Genomic DNA, 19,141 nt, shown 5'->3' on the forward strand with positions numbered 1-19,141 from the left:
TGATTATTACATAAATTGTGTAAAAGGGACTAAATTGAGTGTATTAATTTAAAAATAAAATTGTCAAATTTGTAAAATCATACCCTTATTATAAATATAAATTCTCACCTATTAAAATTTTTTCTAATTATAAATAATAAATATGGACGTAATTAAAGCCTGACTTAAATAATTATTTGAATTAGTTCGATCTTAAATGCATTTAGATTGAGTATTTAAGAACATTAAGCCAACTTTACTATAGATATTGTGAATCCGTAGTGAATTAATTTAGAACTTCAATTTTGAGAAATGATCGTGGGTTTATAATCAATGAATACTATCTCCGAACGTTTTTTAGGAAGCCCAAAACAAAGCCATGAGAGCTTATATTCAAAGTGGACAATATCTTACCATCGTAGAGAATCGTGTTCATCTAACATAATATCGAATACCATTTCCATTAGTGTGAGGTCTTTTGGGAGCTCAAAGTGGACAAGCTATCTATGAAATGAGGCATGTAACAGAACCACTACAAAGAAGTTTCGGGAATTACGAAAGAAACCTCGAGCTCATATTGGTCATGGGGTTGAGAACAGAAGATTTCGGAACGAAAGGATTCGCTTAGACCGTTATGCCTACGTTGGAGATCATCAACATAACTGAATGGTAGCTTATATTGCCAATAAAATCAGAATCAGAAAACAACTTATTTACGATATCCATCAGAAAGCTTGGCCAAAACCAGAGGCTATCATCCATGAATAAAAATCAAGCTACGATCAAGCATTATGCAGATCGACTAGGACACATAAGAATATTACTATAGAAATAATTTGAAGAATGGAAAATGATGGGAAGTGGAACGAGCAGTAACCTCTAGCTAGCAGCAGGGATGATGCTCTGATAAACCAGATCTTTCTTTCAGCCTTTGTGGTTTGGAAGATCAATCCACTGCAGCTGAATTTCGACTTCCCCGCATTCAACATTTCTCAATCTAAGGTAGATATCTTGAATTACTTTGCCATCTTTCCAGACCACACAGCTCTCTTCAGCAAGACAGTTTTGCCTGCTTGGTAGCATTCGTGAGATCGTCGTTCCACTCGGAAGATTACTCAAGTTCATTTTCAGAGCATCCGTAAATGATTTGATATCAAACTCAGCATACCCCATTTTGTCATCCTTCGTAAACGTGTCGTGATCGTAAACAGTCTGTAACCAGCTCAAAGATGAATTTGGAAACGAAATTCGATGTTAGGAAACACGGTAACGAAAAAGGAAGTAATGGGAGTTAATTTTCCTATAGCAACAAGATAAGTGATTCCTTAAAATAGCTTTGATCAAACAAAACGAAAGATAAAGGCCAACCCATAATACAATATGGCAAAAGACCTAAGCCTGGATTAGCAATATCAACCGTTACAAATCGGTCAACAACAAGAACATGTCAGCTTTGTAACTCTGTGTGTATATCTACTTGGAAATTGTTTAAAAGGCGTTGTACATTGCTGGCAGAGCAACATATCAAATATATATAATTTTGAAGGACAAAATAAGCATTCATGGATCATCATGGAGTTCAACAAGCATAACAAAACTAAACTGATTAATAAATTTCTCTCATACATGGATCATCATGGAGTTTAACAAGGACTACCAGCTTAATTGGAAGACTTGGGTCACTGACAGAAAGAGTCAGATCTTCATTCCAGTGAGGATTGATATCCTTCTTTATCACCCGCGTCTTCAGTTTCTGCATCAAGAGTTCACAAGAACAAAAGAATTAAGCAGCAGCAATACTTGAGAGTTCATTCCTTATAAGAAACAAAAACTAAGACGTAGTTCAATGGAACATTAACATCTACAAAGTAATTGATTGACCTGCCTAAAAAGCACAATTTATTGCTACAATTTCTCGTGATGTTCGTACAGAGTTACGAAACTTATGAGTTAACAATTCAACAGCCAGGAATTTTATTCATCTCATTCCTTAAGATAAAAACTCGCATACAAAAACTTCTAAGCTCCTCCCCCACACAACATTCATTTCTGCACCTCCCAAATCTCCATTCGTGTAGGATGATCCAGAAGTTGCAAAATCTACAGGCGAATCTAATTAGACTTTTCAAGCCCTTATCGAACCATCCTTCCTCGCATGTTTCAAAGACTTCGTCCATGAAAACAATTCAAACATTCGCGCCATTTTTCGAGTCACACCAAATAACCACCAAAACAGCTTCAAATTCAACCAATTACTACCTAAAGCAACATGTCTTTAACAATCTTGAAGCATTCCAAAAGACATAAGGAAACAAAACCTCCAAATCGAAGCAACAACGAAGGTGATCATGAAATAACAGAAAAGAAATACGTACTAGCTTTCCCATCTTGACGACAACGTAAGGATCGCTGCTACGAACGTCACGAACAGCAAGATTGACACCACGAATGACGCGAATACGGAGAAGTCCAAGCAGATTCTCCATTAGCGCCAGAAGGCCACCGCTCTCGGGGATGAAGGTGTATCCGGCATCGTTCCCTGCTCCCCTTATTTATATATACCAAATAAAATTCCAGTTCGAAATTTAGAATAATCATTAAAAAAAAAGAAAGAAAAAAAGAGCAAATCCCGTGGGACCCAGAAGCTCCCGAAACCGATCCTTCCGGGAACAAGCTTTTTTCACCTCTCTTTTATTTATTTATTTGTTACTATTTAATTTTTCTTCTTCGTACAGCAATTTTATTTGAATTAATGTTTTTTTTTTAATTTATATTTGGTCGTTCCAGGTGGGTGATGGGTGACCAAGAGATCCGGTTGTCGGTTGCGGAAACGATGGGAAGGTTGTGGATGAGGTTCAGGCCTACGAAACGAGCACGTGCCAGTTTTCTTCTTTTTTTTTTATTTCTTTTTCTTAATTTTACGGAAATGTGTACCAAAATATTAATAAAATATAGTTATTAATGGATATTTATGAAAAAATTACTAAATATATTGAAAATAATAAAAAAAATATTATATTTTTTTTATGGCCGCTTAAAATGGGCCCTATTTATATATTAACGGGCCGGGTCCGGTCCAGTCCAGCCCAGTCCAGTCCAGCCCAGCCCAGCCCAATTCTCGAAACTTGCCGGGAAAGCAAACACGGGACACTGAAACGAATCCAAATGGATGACGATGGTCGTCTTCCAAGTCCGCTTCGCACTTCAAATTCCCGCGCTTCCCCTTCTGCAATCGGCGGCTTCATCAGTTCCCTTTCGAATTCGAAGCTTCAAAAATGGAACCATGGGAGGCCCTTGATCTCGACTACTCCGACGTACACTCCCTACTCCGCCCTTTGAAGCGCCACCGTAGCCCCCAACCACTCTCCGCCGCCCCCACTTCCACTCTCTCCCTGCCGCTTCTTGAAACCTGCTCTCGTTCCCCTTCCCAGCCCCAATCCCAATCGTTTAACGATCTTTTCGAGTCGGATTTCTCATCTCAGAATCCAATTTGTCGAACCCAGCGGATTTCCACTGAATTAGAGTCCCCGTGTCCGTCCGGTGCGTCTTTGCGTATCATTCCTGGTCCTGCCGGAGCGGTTCAGGCGGCGATGCAGCGTAGAACTCGCGGTGAGAAATCCTTCTATGTCGGCGATGAAGAGCCCCTTCCTACTCAGGAGTATATAAGAAGAGTTATCGAAAATGGTGATGATGAGGACGATGATTTTAATGGCAATCCGTGGGTTTGCGCTTTGGATTTTGTCCGCGGCCTAGGTTATCTTTCGTTTTCTGCTTGTTTGGTGATTTAATGAGTGGAATTCTTTGAGATTTAATTCAAGGGTTTTTGTAGCTGCGATGGATGGTAAAGGAGATTTGACTGAAACTCCATTGAGTTCTATCAAGAATGCCTTCAATGCTGAGAAAGTTGCTCTGGTAATTTTCATTCCTTTTCACTTTTCTGGCGCGAACAGCTACAGTATCATTTTGTTTCTGAGGGGAAGAACATATTCAAATGATTATTGCTTAAACCCATTTTCTGGCATCGACTTTTGCTAATATTTCTTCACTATAGCTTCTTGTAATTGCAAAATTTCTATTAGGGTTCCCAAATTTTGTTAATGCTATCTAAGTGGCTGCTTTGATAGGTCGTAGCCATTATCAAATCTTGTACCTCAAATAGTCTGGGTGGAATGATGGTAGCTTTGAAGGTTATATTTCGGGCATGCCCTACACGCAAAAAGTAGCATTCTAAAATTCCAGTATTTTATGGATATGAAAATGATCTTAAACTTCTTGTACCAGGATCCAACAGGTACAATAGACGCTAGCATCCACCATAGAGTAATTTCTGAAGGAAATTTTGGAAAGGACTTATCTGTTGGGGCAGTTTTAATATTGCAGAAGGTTTGATTTCCATTATTTCAGGCATCAATGATTGTGTTGAATTCCTTATCTTCTTTTGTTTGGAAACTTGAATCTTCGTGAACTAAAGTTACAGCCGCTTTCCTCAGTGAATCTTCATCTCATCTGCATCTATCCTCCAGGTTGCTGTGTTTTCTCCGACACGTTCTGTTCATGTGCTCAATGTAACAACAAGTAACGTTGTCAAGGTATGGTTTGCTTTAAGAATTGCTCAACATAGTTAGTAAGCCATTCAACTAAGGAACATCCTGTTTCTATCACACTTTCCCCACAGGAAAAATAAGGTTCTGAAAGAAAAAAGAATTCATTTCTAGCTTAGGGCAAAAGAGGTGTTTTCACGGCATCTAATGTAACAAATCATAAGAGTTGGATAAATTTTCAGTTAGCTCTTTCTCTTGGAGACAAACGTCATATGTGATTAGACAGCCCATATGCATGCGCGTAGTGATTATATTTAAGAAAAACATGATTCCTAGTTTGTTTGACATGTGCAATTATATGCTTTTTTGAATACAGAGATACATAGCTGTTGTTGACTGCGGAATTTTACTGCCCCTTGTCATTCTCAGCCATTATGTTGGCTCATAGAAAAAAGAATTGTTTGGAGAAGTCTAGTTCCTGTTGAATTCATCCTCTTTACCTTTTAGTTAGATGCCATGGCAGAAATTTAGTTTGCATGTTAGTATAGCCATATAGTGCAGGCATGGTGTAGCTATTTTAGGTGGAGAATGTACTTAGTTTCCTGTTTCCTTGGTGAATTAAGGTCAAAACTTTTGTGGGTTTTCACTTCCAGGTCCTCGGAAAACTTACCCTTCTACCTAACTTTTGGTTATGCTTGAAATTGTAGGTTATCTCCAAGGACAGTGGACCTCCTATAAAGCTCAATAGCCCTACAGCAATCATACGGCCTGATTCTAGAATTGAAGGTCGGCAATATTTTTCATTCAAACTTTGTTTTTGTCTAAAGCCGCCCAATTGATTATGCCCAGTGGTTTTCATAAACGAGGTGCATATTTTTCAATTAGTCTCCTTGTACTGTGCAGAAAGCCATGGAGAAGTACACATTCCGCAGATGAATTTTGACGTGTCACGTGAAAGAACTCAAAATATCATGAAGAATCTGAGGCAGAATTCTAAATTGAGAATGAATGGAGTAGGTGATTTACAAACAGGAAAGGGAAATGCTGCATCATCCATCAATTGGAAAGGGAATGGAACCAATGGAAACAGACAGTTTGTGGATCTGAGTACCTCCAAAGGAACTTCAAGTGTGGGTTGTAACACGCTCCTTGTTGATCAGGATCAGCAAACAGGGCTGGATGAGCCTATCAACCATCCTATGGGTACAGATTCAGGCGAACTCTCACAAGCCAAAGAAAATGGTGCTGCATCCAACACTGCTCAAGCCCCTAATAATCAAGAAGCTGAAAAAATCACAAGAACACAAGAACCATTACTCCCACAATGGACAGAAGAGCAGTTGGATGAGCTCTTTGCATTCGACTGAGTTCCATGTAATCCTGAAAGCTTACTCGGGCATGTTTTCTCAATGCAAGTTTTTGGAAAGCATAGAGAAATCATTGTTTTGTTCATCACTGCCCGCAATCCTTCAAGGACATGAATCTTCAATCTGTTTCTATGTAGTAAACTAATATTTTACAACAGTTTTTCTTGGGGAGAACTAATTCTAGAGTATTTCATCAAAAAGTGAAGATTATTTCATCTCTTCAAGATGTTAAAAGTTGCTTATAAGTTACATCTCTTCAAGATGTTAAAAGTTGCTTATAAGTAAGTTCCACAATTCCTGTCAATGTCAAGCTGAACTAGTTACATATATCTTCCACTAAGGGGTCCCTACCTGTATATGTTTAGGGAATAAAAGGTCAATTATCCTAATAATTTATATGGCCAATTAATGCTTACTTGAGCTAGAATACAAGAGAAGACTCCAAAGATATTTGAAGTACTCTCACCAATCATATAATAGTATTGCAACCATTCATCAGCTCTGCTAGAACTACAACCCGCATTGAGAAAGGTTGGAGACAAAATTGGATTACACAGCTTCGCAAAATAATAATCAATGTTCCTATTCTCCAAATCAAATAAAAATACAAAAATCAAGGGCATAACATTACTCCCTCTATATGCGCTCTCAAATGGAGCACTCTCAGATATACCACCAACCGCCAAGAACGACTGTGTGGGTGGGAGTGCCCCATTGCCAAGTAAAGGTCTTCATGGCAGAGAACAATAAGATTGCTCACTTACTGAATCAACTTGAGAACAGCTTTCTTAATCTCTCTGCAGATATTGATGCTCTTTTATTTGTTGGTTCAAGAACAAGGGCATGACTAAAATCTGCAGGAAATATCACCATCAAAACAAACAATCAGGGAACTTCAAAAAAAAATTTTAGGGCAAAGGCGGTTACCCAAGTGTGAAATGCGAATCCATCAACTACTGATGGTTAGATTTGCACTAGAAATGAAGTTACCAATCGAAAAGAGAATTTGCAGTCAAGAAAAGAGTGATGCAAATGGCATTTGGATTTTAATCAGACGATCAAGTTTTGACAAAACTCGGCATCTCGAACAACTTTTCAGATAATAATTCTGTTGGGATGCTTTTTGTAAACCAGCCCCAACAATTAACCATCCGTTCTAGCATAAGATGATATGATATTCCAATATGAACTCAACAACTTATTCACGATCTATAAGAACAGTTGTGAAAAATATGGCAAAATTCACTCAAGAAGCCATAAAAATAATACAGTCAAACAAGAAGAAACAGCTTACCTTCAATTGCTTCCTTGTAGAAACCAAGCATCTCCCTCGCTGTACCCCTTCGTAAAAAGGATTTAACATTCTGGAAGATGGACAATATTTGGAAATGTCAAGGAAATAGTTTAGTGTTTGAAGTCAAATGCTAATCTCACTGAAATGGAGGACAAATGGAGTTCTTTTTTTAAACTATTATTATTATAATTAGCGGAAAGATGCCTCCGTTCATAACTCCATTATCCAGACATCCATCCAGGCCAACGGTTGTACCCAAATTTTTGAAACTCGTTCAGATAGTAAACTAACAAGGATAGGGGAAAGAAAGGGTAAAAGGAGTAAGTAGATTCTCAACCTCCTTTTGTTTCAGTCATCAATCGAATTGTAAGGTTGCCACAAAAGCAAAAACGAGCTATACAAATTCAAATTATAATTTTTCAAACAACATTATTTTTATTTTAATTAATAACACATTATTTACTATGAAGGCAGAGCAGGATGTACAGAGGAGCAAATTACAGACCAAAAGGATATTTCAAAGGTTTCTGATTAATAGTAAGGAACAAACGAACATATGAAAACCATTTAAAAACTTATTCACAGCACAAAAGTTTCCTAAACGAATCACCTTTTTATCCAGGTCAATAGCTTTACTGCAATCTGCCTCTGCCTGCTGAAACCTGAAAGGACACAGGAAAGAAAGAAATGATCATAAACCTACAGGAAATGGTTTAGAGATTAAACGGAAACTTCATTATTTTTATAAAAGAAAAAAAAAAGAGAAGAGATAAAAAATGAATATACCGTCCAAGCTCTAGATATGCTGCAGCCCTGTTACTGTAATATGTAGCATTTCTGCTGTTAAGTTTGATGGCTTCCGTATAACAACCAATAGCCTTCTCCCACTGTTTTTCTTTGTATGCTTGATTGCCCTGGAATTCCAAAATCACATGAATGTGCGCAATTAAACATTGAGCAAAGAGTTAATGCCTTAACAAAAGTATGTGCAGTCACCGTATGAAGCAGTCAGAAAATATACATTTTCTTCATAAGATTAGATTTATCAAAGGGAAGACTATGGGGATAAGTATTAAATAGGATTTTGTATTGCAAACTCTACAGTGAAATCTAGAGACTAGAGCCTTATGAATAACCTCTAGCTTTATTGCGAAACTATAGCAATATACTAAGTAATAAAAAAATCTGTCATGCTATTAAGTTTACCGAGAAGATAGATGGGGCTATGGGGAGAAAGCAGGAAATACAGAGCTGATGATATGCAGATTGATTATATCAAAATTATTATTGGCACTATTTGAAGAAATAATTGAAAATATTTCGTTATCTCATCACAGTCAATTTAACATGACAGCGAGGAGGTCATCATATATGCTAGTCGGTCTTCAACTTGGCATCAAATGGTTATAGTTGAATATACATTACTAAACACTAACTTGAATACGATTAACAGCAGGTGACAGATACATTCACATACAATTTAGGCTAAATTACAAAAGAAAACTATACTTCAAACATCTTATTTCAAAAGTTGCAATATTACCTTAATCTTTCATAATGGCTTCAAAACTACCTTTGAAATACTTTAGTTGGAATGTGGCATGAAAATTGGGACTCAAACACACCACATCGTTCCAGGTGATCATCACATTATCCCATGTCCCAATTTCAACGACACCCAAACAAATTTTTACTAAGGATAGTTTTGAACATTTATGAAAGGTCAAGAATAATATTGTAACTTTTGAAAGAATAAGTGTATTTTTTTAAACAAATTGCAATGTTCAAGGGTAGTTTTTGTAATTTAACGTAAAATTTACCTGTTATACTTCTTAAACCCACAGAAATTAGTTATTCACCAGTAAGAGAGAGAACTGAATCAGAGAATTCTTCAAAACGTTTGTAACACGAATTTCATCATTAAAACATCCAACAGACTGGTAAAAGGAGAGAGGGAATGGCCAAAAGAATGATTATAAGTGGTCACACAACAGCAGAAATCATGTACATCAGCAACGAACAGGTTGCTTGAGTAAATAAAGCCGAAGATCATGAAGATATGTTCGCATAGAAAATAGAGAATCTAAAGAACAGCAGAAACCATAAGGCCCAAAAGAAAGGTGATTTACTAACAGTTTAAGAATACCTTTTCTTTTGCAATCTCAGCCGACTGTTCTTGGCTGACAGCATTCTTTGAGAACTTGGTTTTGGACGCAGCCTCAGCCTCCTCTTGTAAAGTCTTATACATGGTCTGCACAGTATCTAGTAAAAAGCGATCTGCCCCATGCCTGGCTAAAAAGGACATAGATACAGGACAGTTATCGTGAAATCCCAGTGGCAAGGTGACCTGAAATTAGGCAAACATAGATCATTTTTGTGGGAAATTTCTCGCGAAAAAGAAAACCAACCTCCAAAAAATATTAATAAATAAAGAAATCAAAATCAAAAGAAGAAGATGAAGATGCAGGAAGAGAGTGGGGGAAAGCTTGCCTGACAACAACCCGATATGCTAGCAATGCTCAATGAACTAAACAAACGAGTCTGGTACTCTTCAGAAAAAAAATCCTTTCCACCTAATTTTGGTGGAGGATCAGCAGTGGTGGGGATGACTAGAACTCCATCATCCTAAGCAAAGTGAAAATTTTATGTCAAAATCAAGCTAATCAACTTGAAATGTAGTCTCAAAGAATAATGGGGCAGGAACTACCAACAAAAGTAACTAGGAAATATACTGTCAATATATAAATGAAAACATAAAATGAGAAATATGACCGGAATATAAAGTAAAGAAATTAATTAGGTGTCTGAAGTATTGAAGTATAGGACACACAAATCTTCTCTTTAACTAGAGTTATTTAACTATACTCTCTTAATCACATTGAAAAAACTACAACCACAGCAAATTCTAAATCAATTGCTTTTTACATGGAAGAACCTCGAGGAATAATGAAGTTTTTTTTGCAGGTCTCAAAACTCGGGAAAAAATTACATTTTTCCTATTGATTTCTAAACAGCTGCCAACCCTGCAAGCATGAAGCTATCACATAATAGATTTATTCAAATCCGATGTCAACAATTAAAAAAAAAAAAAAAAAGAACAGCAGATAAGAAGAAGAATGGTCTCCCAACTTGTAAAACTTCTCATTTTTAACACAATCTAAGCTAAATGCTGCAATAATGTAAACTAAAGTATTTTCATTTACAGATTACCTTCAAAAGAGAGTTAATAGCCATACGGATTTCATTTCTAACAGACTTGAAGTTTTCAATCATTCTATTTGATATCTCCAACTTCTCATTTAATTGCTCCATTATAGCAGGATCCAAATCTGGTTTCACCGATTCAATCCATTCCCCATGATTGCCAATGAACTCAATCCTGTAAAAATAAGTTTGCAATAAGCTAGATCACAAGTCTTCCACGAATGAGATCAGTTCAAGGAAAATAAGGGGGAAAAACGTTCTTCCAATTATACACAAGATTCAAAGAAGACTGGTGCTTGAGAATGGCAGAACAAAAGGCAAGCTTTAGAATCTGTTTGTTCCATGTACTTAAAAGTAACATCAGGTAAGTTGATCCAACATCAATAAAGATCGGAGTCACACCTTTCAAGAGTCTGAATCACATAGGCCAGCACTCTAATTGAAGAAGAATTCAGATTTCCATTTGTCTTATTCCCAATTAACTCTTTCAATTTTGGAACTTTCGAACTCAAATAGCTTCCAAGATTTTCGTGCTTCAACACTTGTCCTATGTTAAGAGTGAAACAAAAAAATGAAACTTAGATTCTTTGGGAAATAAAGAGAGATGCGTAAGTATCTAATTAGGGCATAAAGAAGAACATACTGCCAAAAAGATTCTCAGTAGATTTGGTCACTGCCTGAGTAATCCTGTCAACAGGTATATTCAGTAGTTGAAAGCAATCGTCAGCTATAATAATTTGTCTAGGATTGCGTTGAACCACATATGGAAGTTGCAAAAGCACATGGCCAACACGACGCAGGACATTGGGATCCTTGGCAAACAATCCTGTCATAGTACAATAGAAGCCCAGAGACAAAGACATCAAACAAGTTTTATAAAAGGAGGAAGACAAGATGCCCAACCCCAAACGAAAAGACGAATTGAAGATAACAGTAAAAGCTCCAAATCTTATGAAATGAAAAGTAATGAAGAGTTAAAAAAACTCTAATAATTAATGACAGTTGAAACTTTCTAACAATAAATGATTAAACTAATAATGGACTTATGAAAAAAAAATCAGAAACTGAAAAAATGCATAATCTGTACCATAAATCATCTAAATTTACTATTTTCCTACAAGTAACAACAGTACAACTAAATGGATGAGTACTACTGAACACCTTGTCAGTAAAAAATGATTCCATTAAGGAGAAACAAAGTTACTCCACTGAAAAGCACAACGGAAGAACTATCAAAGAAAGAAAGAAAGAACACGAGGTACCACCAAACTTAAAAAGTATTCTCTTGATTGCTTTTCGTAAACTGATGATCATTTCAAGTAGGAGATCACAAAGCAGCAATGAATTGAATTTGGTCTTAAATTTAGCTGTGCAGAACTTTCTATAATGATCATCCTAAAGAACAGAACTGCTTATGTTCCAAAAAAATGGTCATGATCTTACATTCCAATGAATTTTCCATCATAAAAAGAAGGATTCGCAGCAAGCATGTACCCTCGACCCTGGTCAGAGGTTCAAATCCCCACCCAAGAGCTGGCTTCTGCTCATCCAAAAGAACCAAGCTGCTTAGTTATTAAACTTGCAGGCCTTGTGTACACTGCACTAGGGGAAGAATTCACTCTATGTAAAAGAGGAAAAGAAAATCGCACAATCCTTATTTGCATCGTCACCGAGGAGATGCTGCTAAAGTTTTAGGTATAGAAGGGCATTGCATTTCAATGTGAGGTTCTTTTATTATTAAAAAAGTTGTAATAAAATGGATTCCGGGCCATTTTTCACTTTTCTCAATGATAGACAAAGGTAATCACAAGTCTTTTTTTATCCAAAAAGTGAACAGAATGGCTCATGAATCCCAGTGAGTTCGCCAATAATAGCTAGACAACAAGCATACAAAAACGTTGATGTACATACCAACAGTGTCAAGACTTGTTGCAATGGGTATAATTCCAACTTGGGAAACAGAGCCATGTGACGGTCGAAACCCTAAAATGCCACAAAAGCTAGCAGGTATTCTCACGTCGCCAACTGTATCAATACCTGCAAGTAGGCAAAAAAAAAAAAAAAAAAAGTCACAAGACAAATAAAATTAGAAGAATAACTACTGAAATTTGAAAAGCATGCTGACATAAAAACATTTAAGTCCTTTTTTTCTTTTTGTTAATAAGAAACAGGAACCTTTGCTGAACAAAAAAGCCAAAAGGCCAAGGAGACAAGATACCACCTTTCCTACTCGGAGGGAGTAATTAAAAGACCTCCAATCTAGATTAACCTAGTAATGTATGATAAAATCCTTGAAACAACTGGGACCTGAGGGGGAATAGCTAATGTTGGACCTGAGGGGGAAGCTAAAGAGGTGGAAACAGTTGGCCAGTCATTTGACTTCAAGGTTAAGTCTTTGCTGCTTAATCATTTGAGGCTTCCTTAAGGGAAAAAGTTGAAGGCAACATTTTGCAGTCCTGTATTGATAGAGCGCAATCTAAGATTGCAAAAAGGAAGAGCTTCCCTATCTCTAGAGATGAATGATTAACTTCAGGGCAAGTGATTCTTCAAAAGTTTCCTTTCCTACTATTTATTTATTTTCAAAACTCACCCAAAGAGAAGTCAACAAGATTAGCAGCTACTGCAACAGCAGCTCCACTGGATGACCCACCAGGAACTCTGGCATGCGATGCAGGATTTGTGGGTGTGCCATAATGCTTGTTTTCTCCACTGATGCTGAGGTTAAGAAAATTTAAATATAACTAAATAAATACTCTTAGATTGAAAATCATGCAACTCTCAATCATCATAACAAATGATTAAACGAGGAGCAGGTAATAGGGTAATATTTCTCAAAATTACTGTAAAATAGGAAAAATATGGTTTTGACTCTAAACTAAATGAACAGTTCCCGTTGACAACATACCAAAGGACACACGACCAAATTAAAGAGTATGCTCACTCACTGCTTGAAAGGAGTACGAGAAACCATTAAGTTTCAAATTCCACAGATATATGAAGTTCCATTTCAACCCTAAGAAAGAAAACTGAACATACAGGCACAAAAAAAAAAAAAATGAAGAAAACTATTTACCTCATTGACAATTCACTTGTAACAGTTTTTCCGATGCAAGTAGCTCCTCCTTCAACAAGAGCAGAAACTATTGGAGACGTACGAGAAGCTGCATCATGTGTTCTTGCCCAGTCAGGATGACCAAACCCAGTCACATGTCCTTCAATTTCAAATCTGGTTATTACCATATATAAATCCTCCATTTTAGGGACCAACTAGAAAGGGCTCGTGTAGAGAGAATGAACACGTATAATCATGAATCCATCACAAAATGTTATAGACAAACGGAGCTTACAAAACAAAGTAAAAAGTAATAAAAAAAATGAGCTCCAAACATTGAGAAAAACTATAATGTTAATAATTATAAAAAAGAAAGGTCTTGACATAGAAACTCAAATAGAGTGATTGAAATGAGTCAAATCTCAACACTCCTCCCATGGCCTCTAAACTTAAGATTCCCCTAGTTTTCTCTAGCTAGATACTCCTTAATATCTAAAACTAAAAAGATGGCCTGACAATCATCTATAACATTCTCTTATTCCCCTTAACAAAAACACAGATTATTTCCAAAACTTCAAAACACTTTCATGGGATTCTCTCGGCAGTTAAACATATTAATATGGCATATACCATATAGATTCTAACATTTATCCTCATTGAAACAAAAATATCATAATCACCAAAACGCAAGTTTTTTCATAGATTCACCAAACATTCCTCTTTATAAATCCAAAATGCAAATATGAAGGGGAAATGGAAGAAGTCCAGTCCAGAAATTGAAACGCAAAGCACTTAACTTGTCACGAGGAAACCAACGACGCCAAATTTTCCCAATAAATAAAATCAAGATGCGTTTTCCTTCAACTTGTTTAGCACCCCCACTCGCTCGCAAGCAAACATGTACGTGAAAGAAAAGACGGCCAAAACAACGACAGAAATAACAACAACGAGAACAACGACGACATGTACAATAACAATAATGATAAAAACGAAAAATGAAATACTGTGAAGCCTACACGTCGGAAACGGCGAAGGTGAGACCGGTCAGAGGATGAGGAGCTTTAGGAGGAGCAGGCTGAGGAGGAGGAAGTAGCTGAAGCTTGCCGATAAACGCTCCAAAGTCCTCTTTAATCGCTTTCTTGAGCCTTTTCGTAATCAGCAGGATTCCAGCCAAACCCAATCCCAACAGAACCCATAGGTTCGCAGACTTGGAGGCCATGATTTCTCGCAAGGAGGGTGTTGGAAACCCTAGAAGCTTAGTTGCGATGCAGCAAAAGGGTTTTAGGTGGAGACAAAGAGAGAAGATAAACGATTCGTGTCACCGGCGCGGGAGATCAATACGGTGGAGGCTTTTCTGTTCCTCTCTCTCTCACCTTTTCCCTGTCAATTTTGCCTTTTGGGAGGACGAACCACATATTTATACTTCATATTTTTCAACATAAATTATAGCAATTCTGAAAAGCCTCATACATTGGTCAATTCCCAACGATCGAGACGACGATACATAGATCATGTTGTCGAAAAGATGACTTTGTTGTGTCATGTAGAGATGACATTGTTGTGTCATGTCACTACATCTGAACATACGCACGAACATGCGTAGTCGAACAAACTTGGATTCTATACAAACGATGTTCGGTTGGTAAAGGCAGACTCACCGATGGTCCAACAAAGCCACAAAACTAGTAAAAAATGAATATATGGCTTGTGTTCTTTAAGGCTTGTCGTATACATGTCAATATCACAATGTCGAAAGTATAATTTTAGATTGTTATAGCAAACATAATGAGATCATGTACTTTATAAAAAATTGTGAAATCTCTCCTGTCCCATTCTTAATATGTATTCTAATTTTCTTTCAACGAAATATATAGATATTCAATCTCTGATATCATGTTAGACAAACATAAAATTTCGTCTTAACAATAATTAGCAATGAAATGAGTATCACGAGTTCTCTACGGTATACACAACATAGAAACTAACTTGTATATGCTAATCAAAGAGGTCTATAAGTTCATATCTAATCAGAATCATGACCATGACCAGTACCATTATTGTTTCATTTCTTTTATGAACAAAGCATGGGCACTATATCACTTCAACAAATTATTGTCCTCACACATATCCATCCACATGAAGCAGTACAATCAAAAGAGAGAATAACAAACAAGGGCCGGCGGGAAAAGCTAGTACTTCCGTAGCTGTGATCTGTTCACTTCTGTAGTTCCATTTCTGGCTCACCTTCAAATAGCAAGTTTTCTCAGCAATCTCTTGCAACTCTGTCCAACAAAGTCTCTCAAAACGAAAAAACAAAAAACGTATTCTATTTATTACTTCGACGTCGACGACGCCATTTCTCAGGGTAACAATGAAGATGGTTCCTAAAAAAATCAGTTAGAATTTCAAAATTTGCACATATAGATATTGTGTACCCAAAAAGAGAGATAATCTAGTGAAAATAAAGTGATTTTTCCAGAGTTTCCAACGCCCAGGACAGTAGAGAGATTAGGATCTGAGCCTGGAGGAGTCTCCAACAGTGCTCTCCATTCTGGTGTACCATTCACCGATCCGTGTGTGCTCCACCATGTCTTTACCCGACCTCAAGTAACGGATGGGTCTCAACACCCCGAACACCGCAAGATCAGCTAGATTAGGTTTCGAGCCTCCTAAAAATGCAAAACAAGAACCATTGAATTTCATGCCATTGAAGAAACATAATGACACAACTTTGCATACAATAGAAAGCCTTAAACAGTCGTCCCAAACGTCCTTCTCTTTTTCTTCTTTTCTAAAAAATACAAGTTCCATAACTACTTGTTCCCATTTTCAGTAGAAAAATGGCCAGGAAAACAAGGAGTGGTTAGTTTTTTTCAGAAAGAACGAGTCGTGTTGAAGGTGGAGTTTAAGACTACAAAAATTCGAAGTTGGTGTAACAATTCATATCGTGTATAAACGCATCATCGTCAAAGTACATACCTAGGAAGTCCCGTCCAGCCAAAGCATCTACCCATGTTTCTGCTGCTTCGTATAATGCTGCACGCTCATCGGTAATATTATATTTCTTCTTTAGTTTCTTTGACACAAAATACATAGCAGCGGCTCCAGCATACTTTACAGAAATCTTTTCAGCAAAGCCAAAATTACCTAAGAATAGGGTTCACAAGAGAAGCGGATGAATGAAATACCTAACTCAATCGTCACTAAGTTTCTTTTCAGTCTCAATCCACAACTGAATAAGATCAATAACCTAAGCTCATATTAACAAGAGCCTAAATCAAAATAAAGTAACAATGAGAATGAGCATCAAATCCTAATTGAATTCTCAAACCAAGAAGTTAATCTCCAAATAAACAAAATTTTCTAGAGTAAATTAAAGTCTAACTGAAGTGGATTCGAAAAATCCTCAATTCACATCAAGATACGTTTGTTAAGCAGAACGTTTCAGTAAAAAAAAAAAGATCCATGATTAGCTCATACCATTACTAGTAATGTAGTCAAATGATTCAAGGGCCTCGGAAGTATTTCGATATATGTTTGGTGATAAGACGTGTACCAAGTGACTATCTACCCATCTGCATCAATAACCATGAAGTGCCGAAAGTTAAACAAATGAACAGCATCACCAAAGGTTTTATACAATTGGTGACTAACAATTCAATTATCATTAAGAAAATCAAGATAAAAAAGGACCAAATATGCTAAAAATATATATGTTATCAGAAATGAACTCGCCTGGTAATGAAAAATATACAATATGGATGAAGGAACAACCAACATGCATCTGGTTTAAGCTTAAGCTTCCAGATGTAACTAGCCTAGTAGCACAACAAGACAGCAGGACATACGTAGCCTTTGCAGTTCTATTCAGAATCTTAACAATTGAAGTAATTTAAAACTATTTCACAACCATTGTGTATCTATAATCAAGTATATGATCATAAAAACATTAGTGGCCGGACCTGATACACAATCCCCCCCATTAAATAAAAAATTTACATGTGAAATTCAGTGTATGGAAATTCGTATTTAAGGAACAGGAATTAGGAAAAGTGGTTCTCCAATTGAAAACCTACCGACGCCATTTTGTCTCTTCATCATCTTCAGGGACAGAAGAAGCATCTTGATCTGACAAAAACTTGTGGCTCAACTGGTCGATAATGGCTGCAGTAATGCCATAACCAGGAGTTAGTCCATAAGTAACACCAAATTAAATGTGCTAGTAAAAAAAAACTTGACAAAACTGAGATTTGCGATTTAAAAAATACAAAAGACCATTGAGAATAATGGAATAGCACCTGACGAGTCAACCATCTGTTCACCATCAACCACCAATATTGGCACCTTCTTATAATCCGACCATTTAATTTCTTTCTTACTAAGTGGATTGACCTCGACAACTTTGTATGGAATATCGTAGTAGTCAAGAAAAGCTGAGATCAAAGGTGAAATATCGTCATTAAATGTCGAAGAGCATGAAACCACATGGAGGGTTCTGAAAAGTACAATTATGGACATAGTAAATTTGAAATTTTTGGTTAAAAGGCTAAGCCTATATATACTGGAAACCGCATACAATTTGCTTTATTATACAGTCTTGCCATGTTTATGAAAATCAGTAGATTCAAAAATTACAAGATTTCGATTCAGATCATACACTTGACATAGTCTCCATAAACAATTCAGCTCTCGTTACCCAGTCTCACATGTAATCCTAAAATATATTCATATTGTAGCCAAAAGGAAAACGACAGGATGGTCGGTTAATCTGAACAGAAGAGAAATCCGCAATCGGGAAGCAGGAAAGTTTACAGAAGAGTTAACACAGTTACTAGATCTAGTTCGGCAATCTCGCCCTTATAAGGAGGGAACAGAAAAAGAATATCAAAATTGGTAATCCTGAAAATGGTAAATGTGACCCTTAATTGAGATCCCCCAACTTTACCCCCACCTCGGCAGAAGATTGAACACAAAACTTATGAAGTCGCATCATATAAATAAACCCAACGCAATTACCAATCCAAAATTCCTCCCCCAAGATCCCTCGCAACCACACAAATTCATCAACCAACAAGATCAATCAAAACACAGAGATCAACAGGAACAAGAAAAAAAAAAAAATTCACCTTTAACTTTATTACAAAACGGACACGCTTCGTATTGATAGAGCACAACCTCCTTAGGAACCAACTCCTGCCGCAAGGGCTCCTTCGCATAAACATCCTGGGACATAGAAACAGCAGCAGCTAGAGAAGCAACAGCTCCAACAACGCCGAGCGATGCAGCTCGGGTAGAACCACCAGCAACGGAATCTAGGAGAGAGGAAAACCAGCGCCGGTGGGTGTGGGAGCTGGAACTGAACAGCGCAGCTTGGAGAAGACGCTGATTGGAGATGGCATAGGCGGAAACGGCGCCATGAGAGGTACCGATTGAGCGGTAGAGGAAGGAGGAAGCGATAGAGGAAGACCTTCTCATGACGTCGAATCGGAGAAGGGGAAACAGATCTTTCAGGAAGAACGAAGAACACAGATTGAGAATGGTTTAAAGTTTTAGGGGTTTACGTGGGGTTCTGCCCGCCAGTGCCAATCCGTCTCTCTCCAATATATATATATATATATATATATTTATTTAAAATTATTATTTTGTTTGATGTATTTAGATTACAAATTTAATATAAAAAAAATAGATATTTAAGTAATTTATC

At 37.0% G+C, this 19,141-nt stretch overlaps 2 protein-coding genes and 1 pseudogene across 2 annotated transcripts; 1 reads left to right on the plus strand and 2 right to left on the minus strand.

Moving 5' to 3' along the window:
* Nucleotides 1-639: 639 nt before the first annotated feature.
* On the minus strand, nucleotides 640-2,512 carry LOC111429959 (annotated as a pseudogene).
* A 646-nt stretch (nucleotides 2,513-3,158) lies between these two features.
* LOC111429888 (uncharacterized protein C17orf53 homolog) lies at nucleotides 3,159-6,104 on the plus strand (the record flags this gene model as incomplete). The annotated part of the gene is made up of 7 exons (XM_023065961.1): nucleotides 3,159-3,732; nucleotides 3,809-3,891; nucleotides 4,104-4,166; nucleotides 4,261-4,362; nucleotides 4,503-4,568; nucleotides 5,228-5,306; nucleotides 5,424-6,104. Coding segments are annotated over 7 exons (1,431 nt in total), but the record flags the coding sequence as incomplete, so codon positions are not given.
* Nucleotides 6,105-15,479: 9,375 nt separating this feature from the next.
* Nucleotides 15,480-19,020, minus strand: LOC111430142 (prostaglandin E synthase 2-like). Its single transcript, XM_023066321.1, has 6 exons — nucleotides 18,564-19,020; nucleotides 17,736-17,870; nucleotides 17,514-17,601; nucleotides 16,918-17,012; nucleotides 16,417-16,584; nucleotides 15,480-16,106 (listed from the first exon to the last, which is right to left on the minus strand). Exons 1-6 carry the CDS (start codon nucleotides 18,910-18,912, stop codon nucleotides 15,946-15,948), a joined length of 996 nt encoding a protein of 331 aa, XP_022922089.1. The 5' UTR covers nucleotides 18,913-19,020; the 3' UTR covers nucleotides 15,480-15,945.
* Between the last annotated feature and the right edge of the window lie 121 nt (nucleotides 19,021-19,141).

Source organism: Cucurbita moschata, unplaced genomic scaffold (assembly GCF_002738365.1).
Source record: "Cucurbita moschata cultivar Rifu unplaced genomic scaffold, Cmos_1.0 Cmo_Scf00032, whole genome shotgun sequence".
Classification (NCBI taxonomy): Eukaryota; Viridiplantae; Streptophyta; class Magnoliopsida; order Cucurbitales; family Cucurbitaceae; genus Cucurbita; species Cucurbita moschata.

Bases quoted from the DNA above. Each gene is read 5' to 3' on its own strand.
- LOC111430142 (XM_023066321.1), bottom strand. From the start codon at position 18,912: ATGAGAAGGTCTTCCTCTATCGCTTCCTCCTTCCTCTACCGCTCAATC. The intron at 17,013-17,513 runs GTAGGTTTTCAA...TTATTGATGCAG, and splicing joins GAAGAGACAAAATGGCGTCG to ATGGGTAGATAGTCACTTGG. The intron at 16,107-16,416 runs GTATGTACTTTG...TTGCATTTTTAG, and splicing joins GGCTGGACGGGACTTCCTAG to GAGGCTCGAAACCTAATCTA.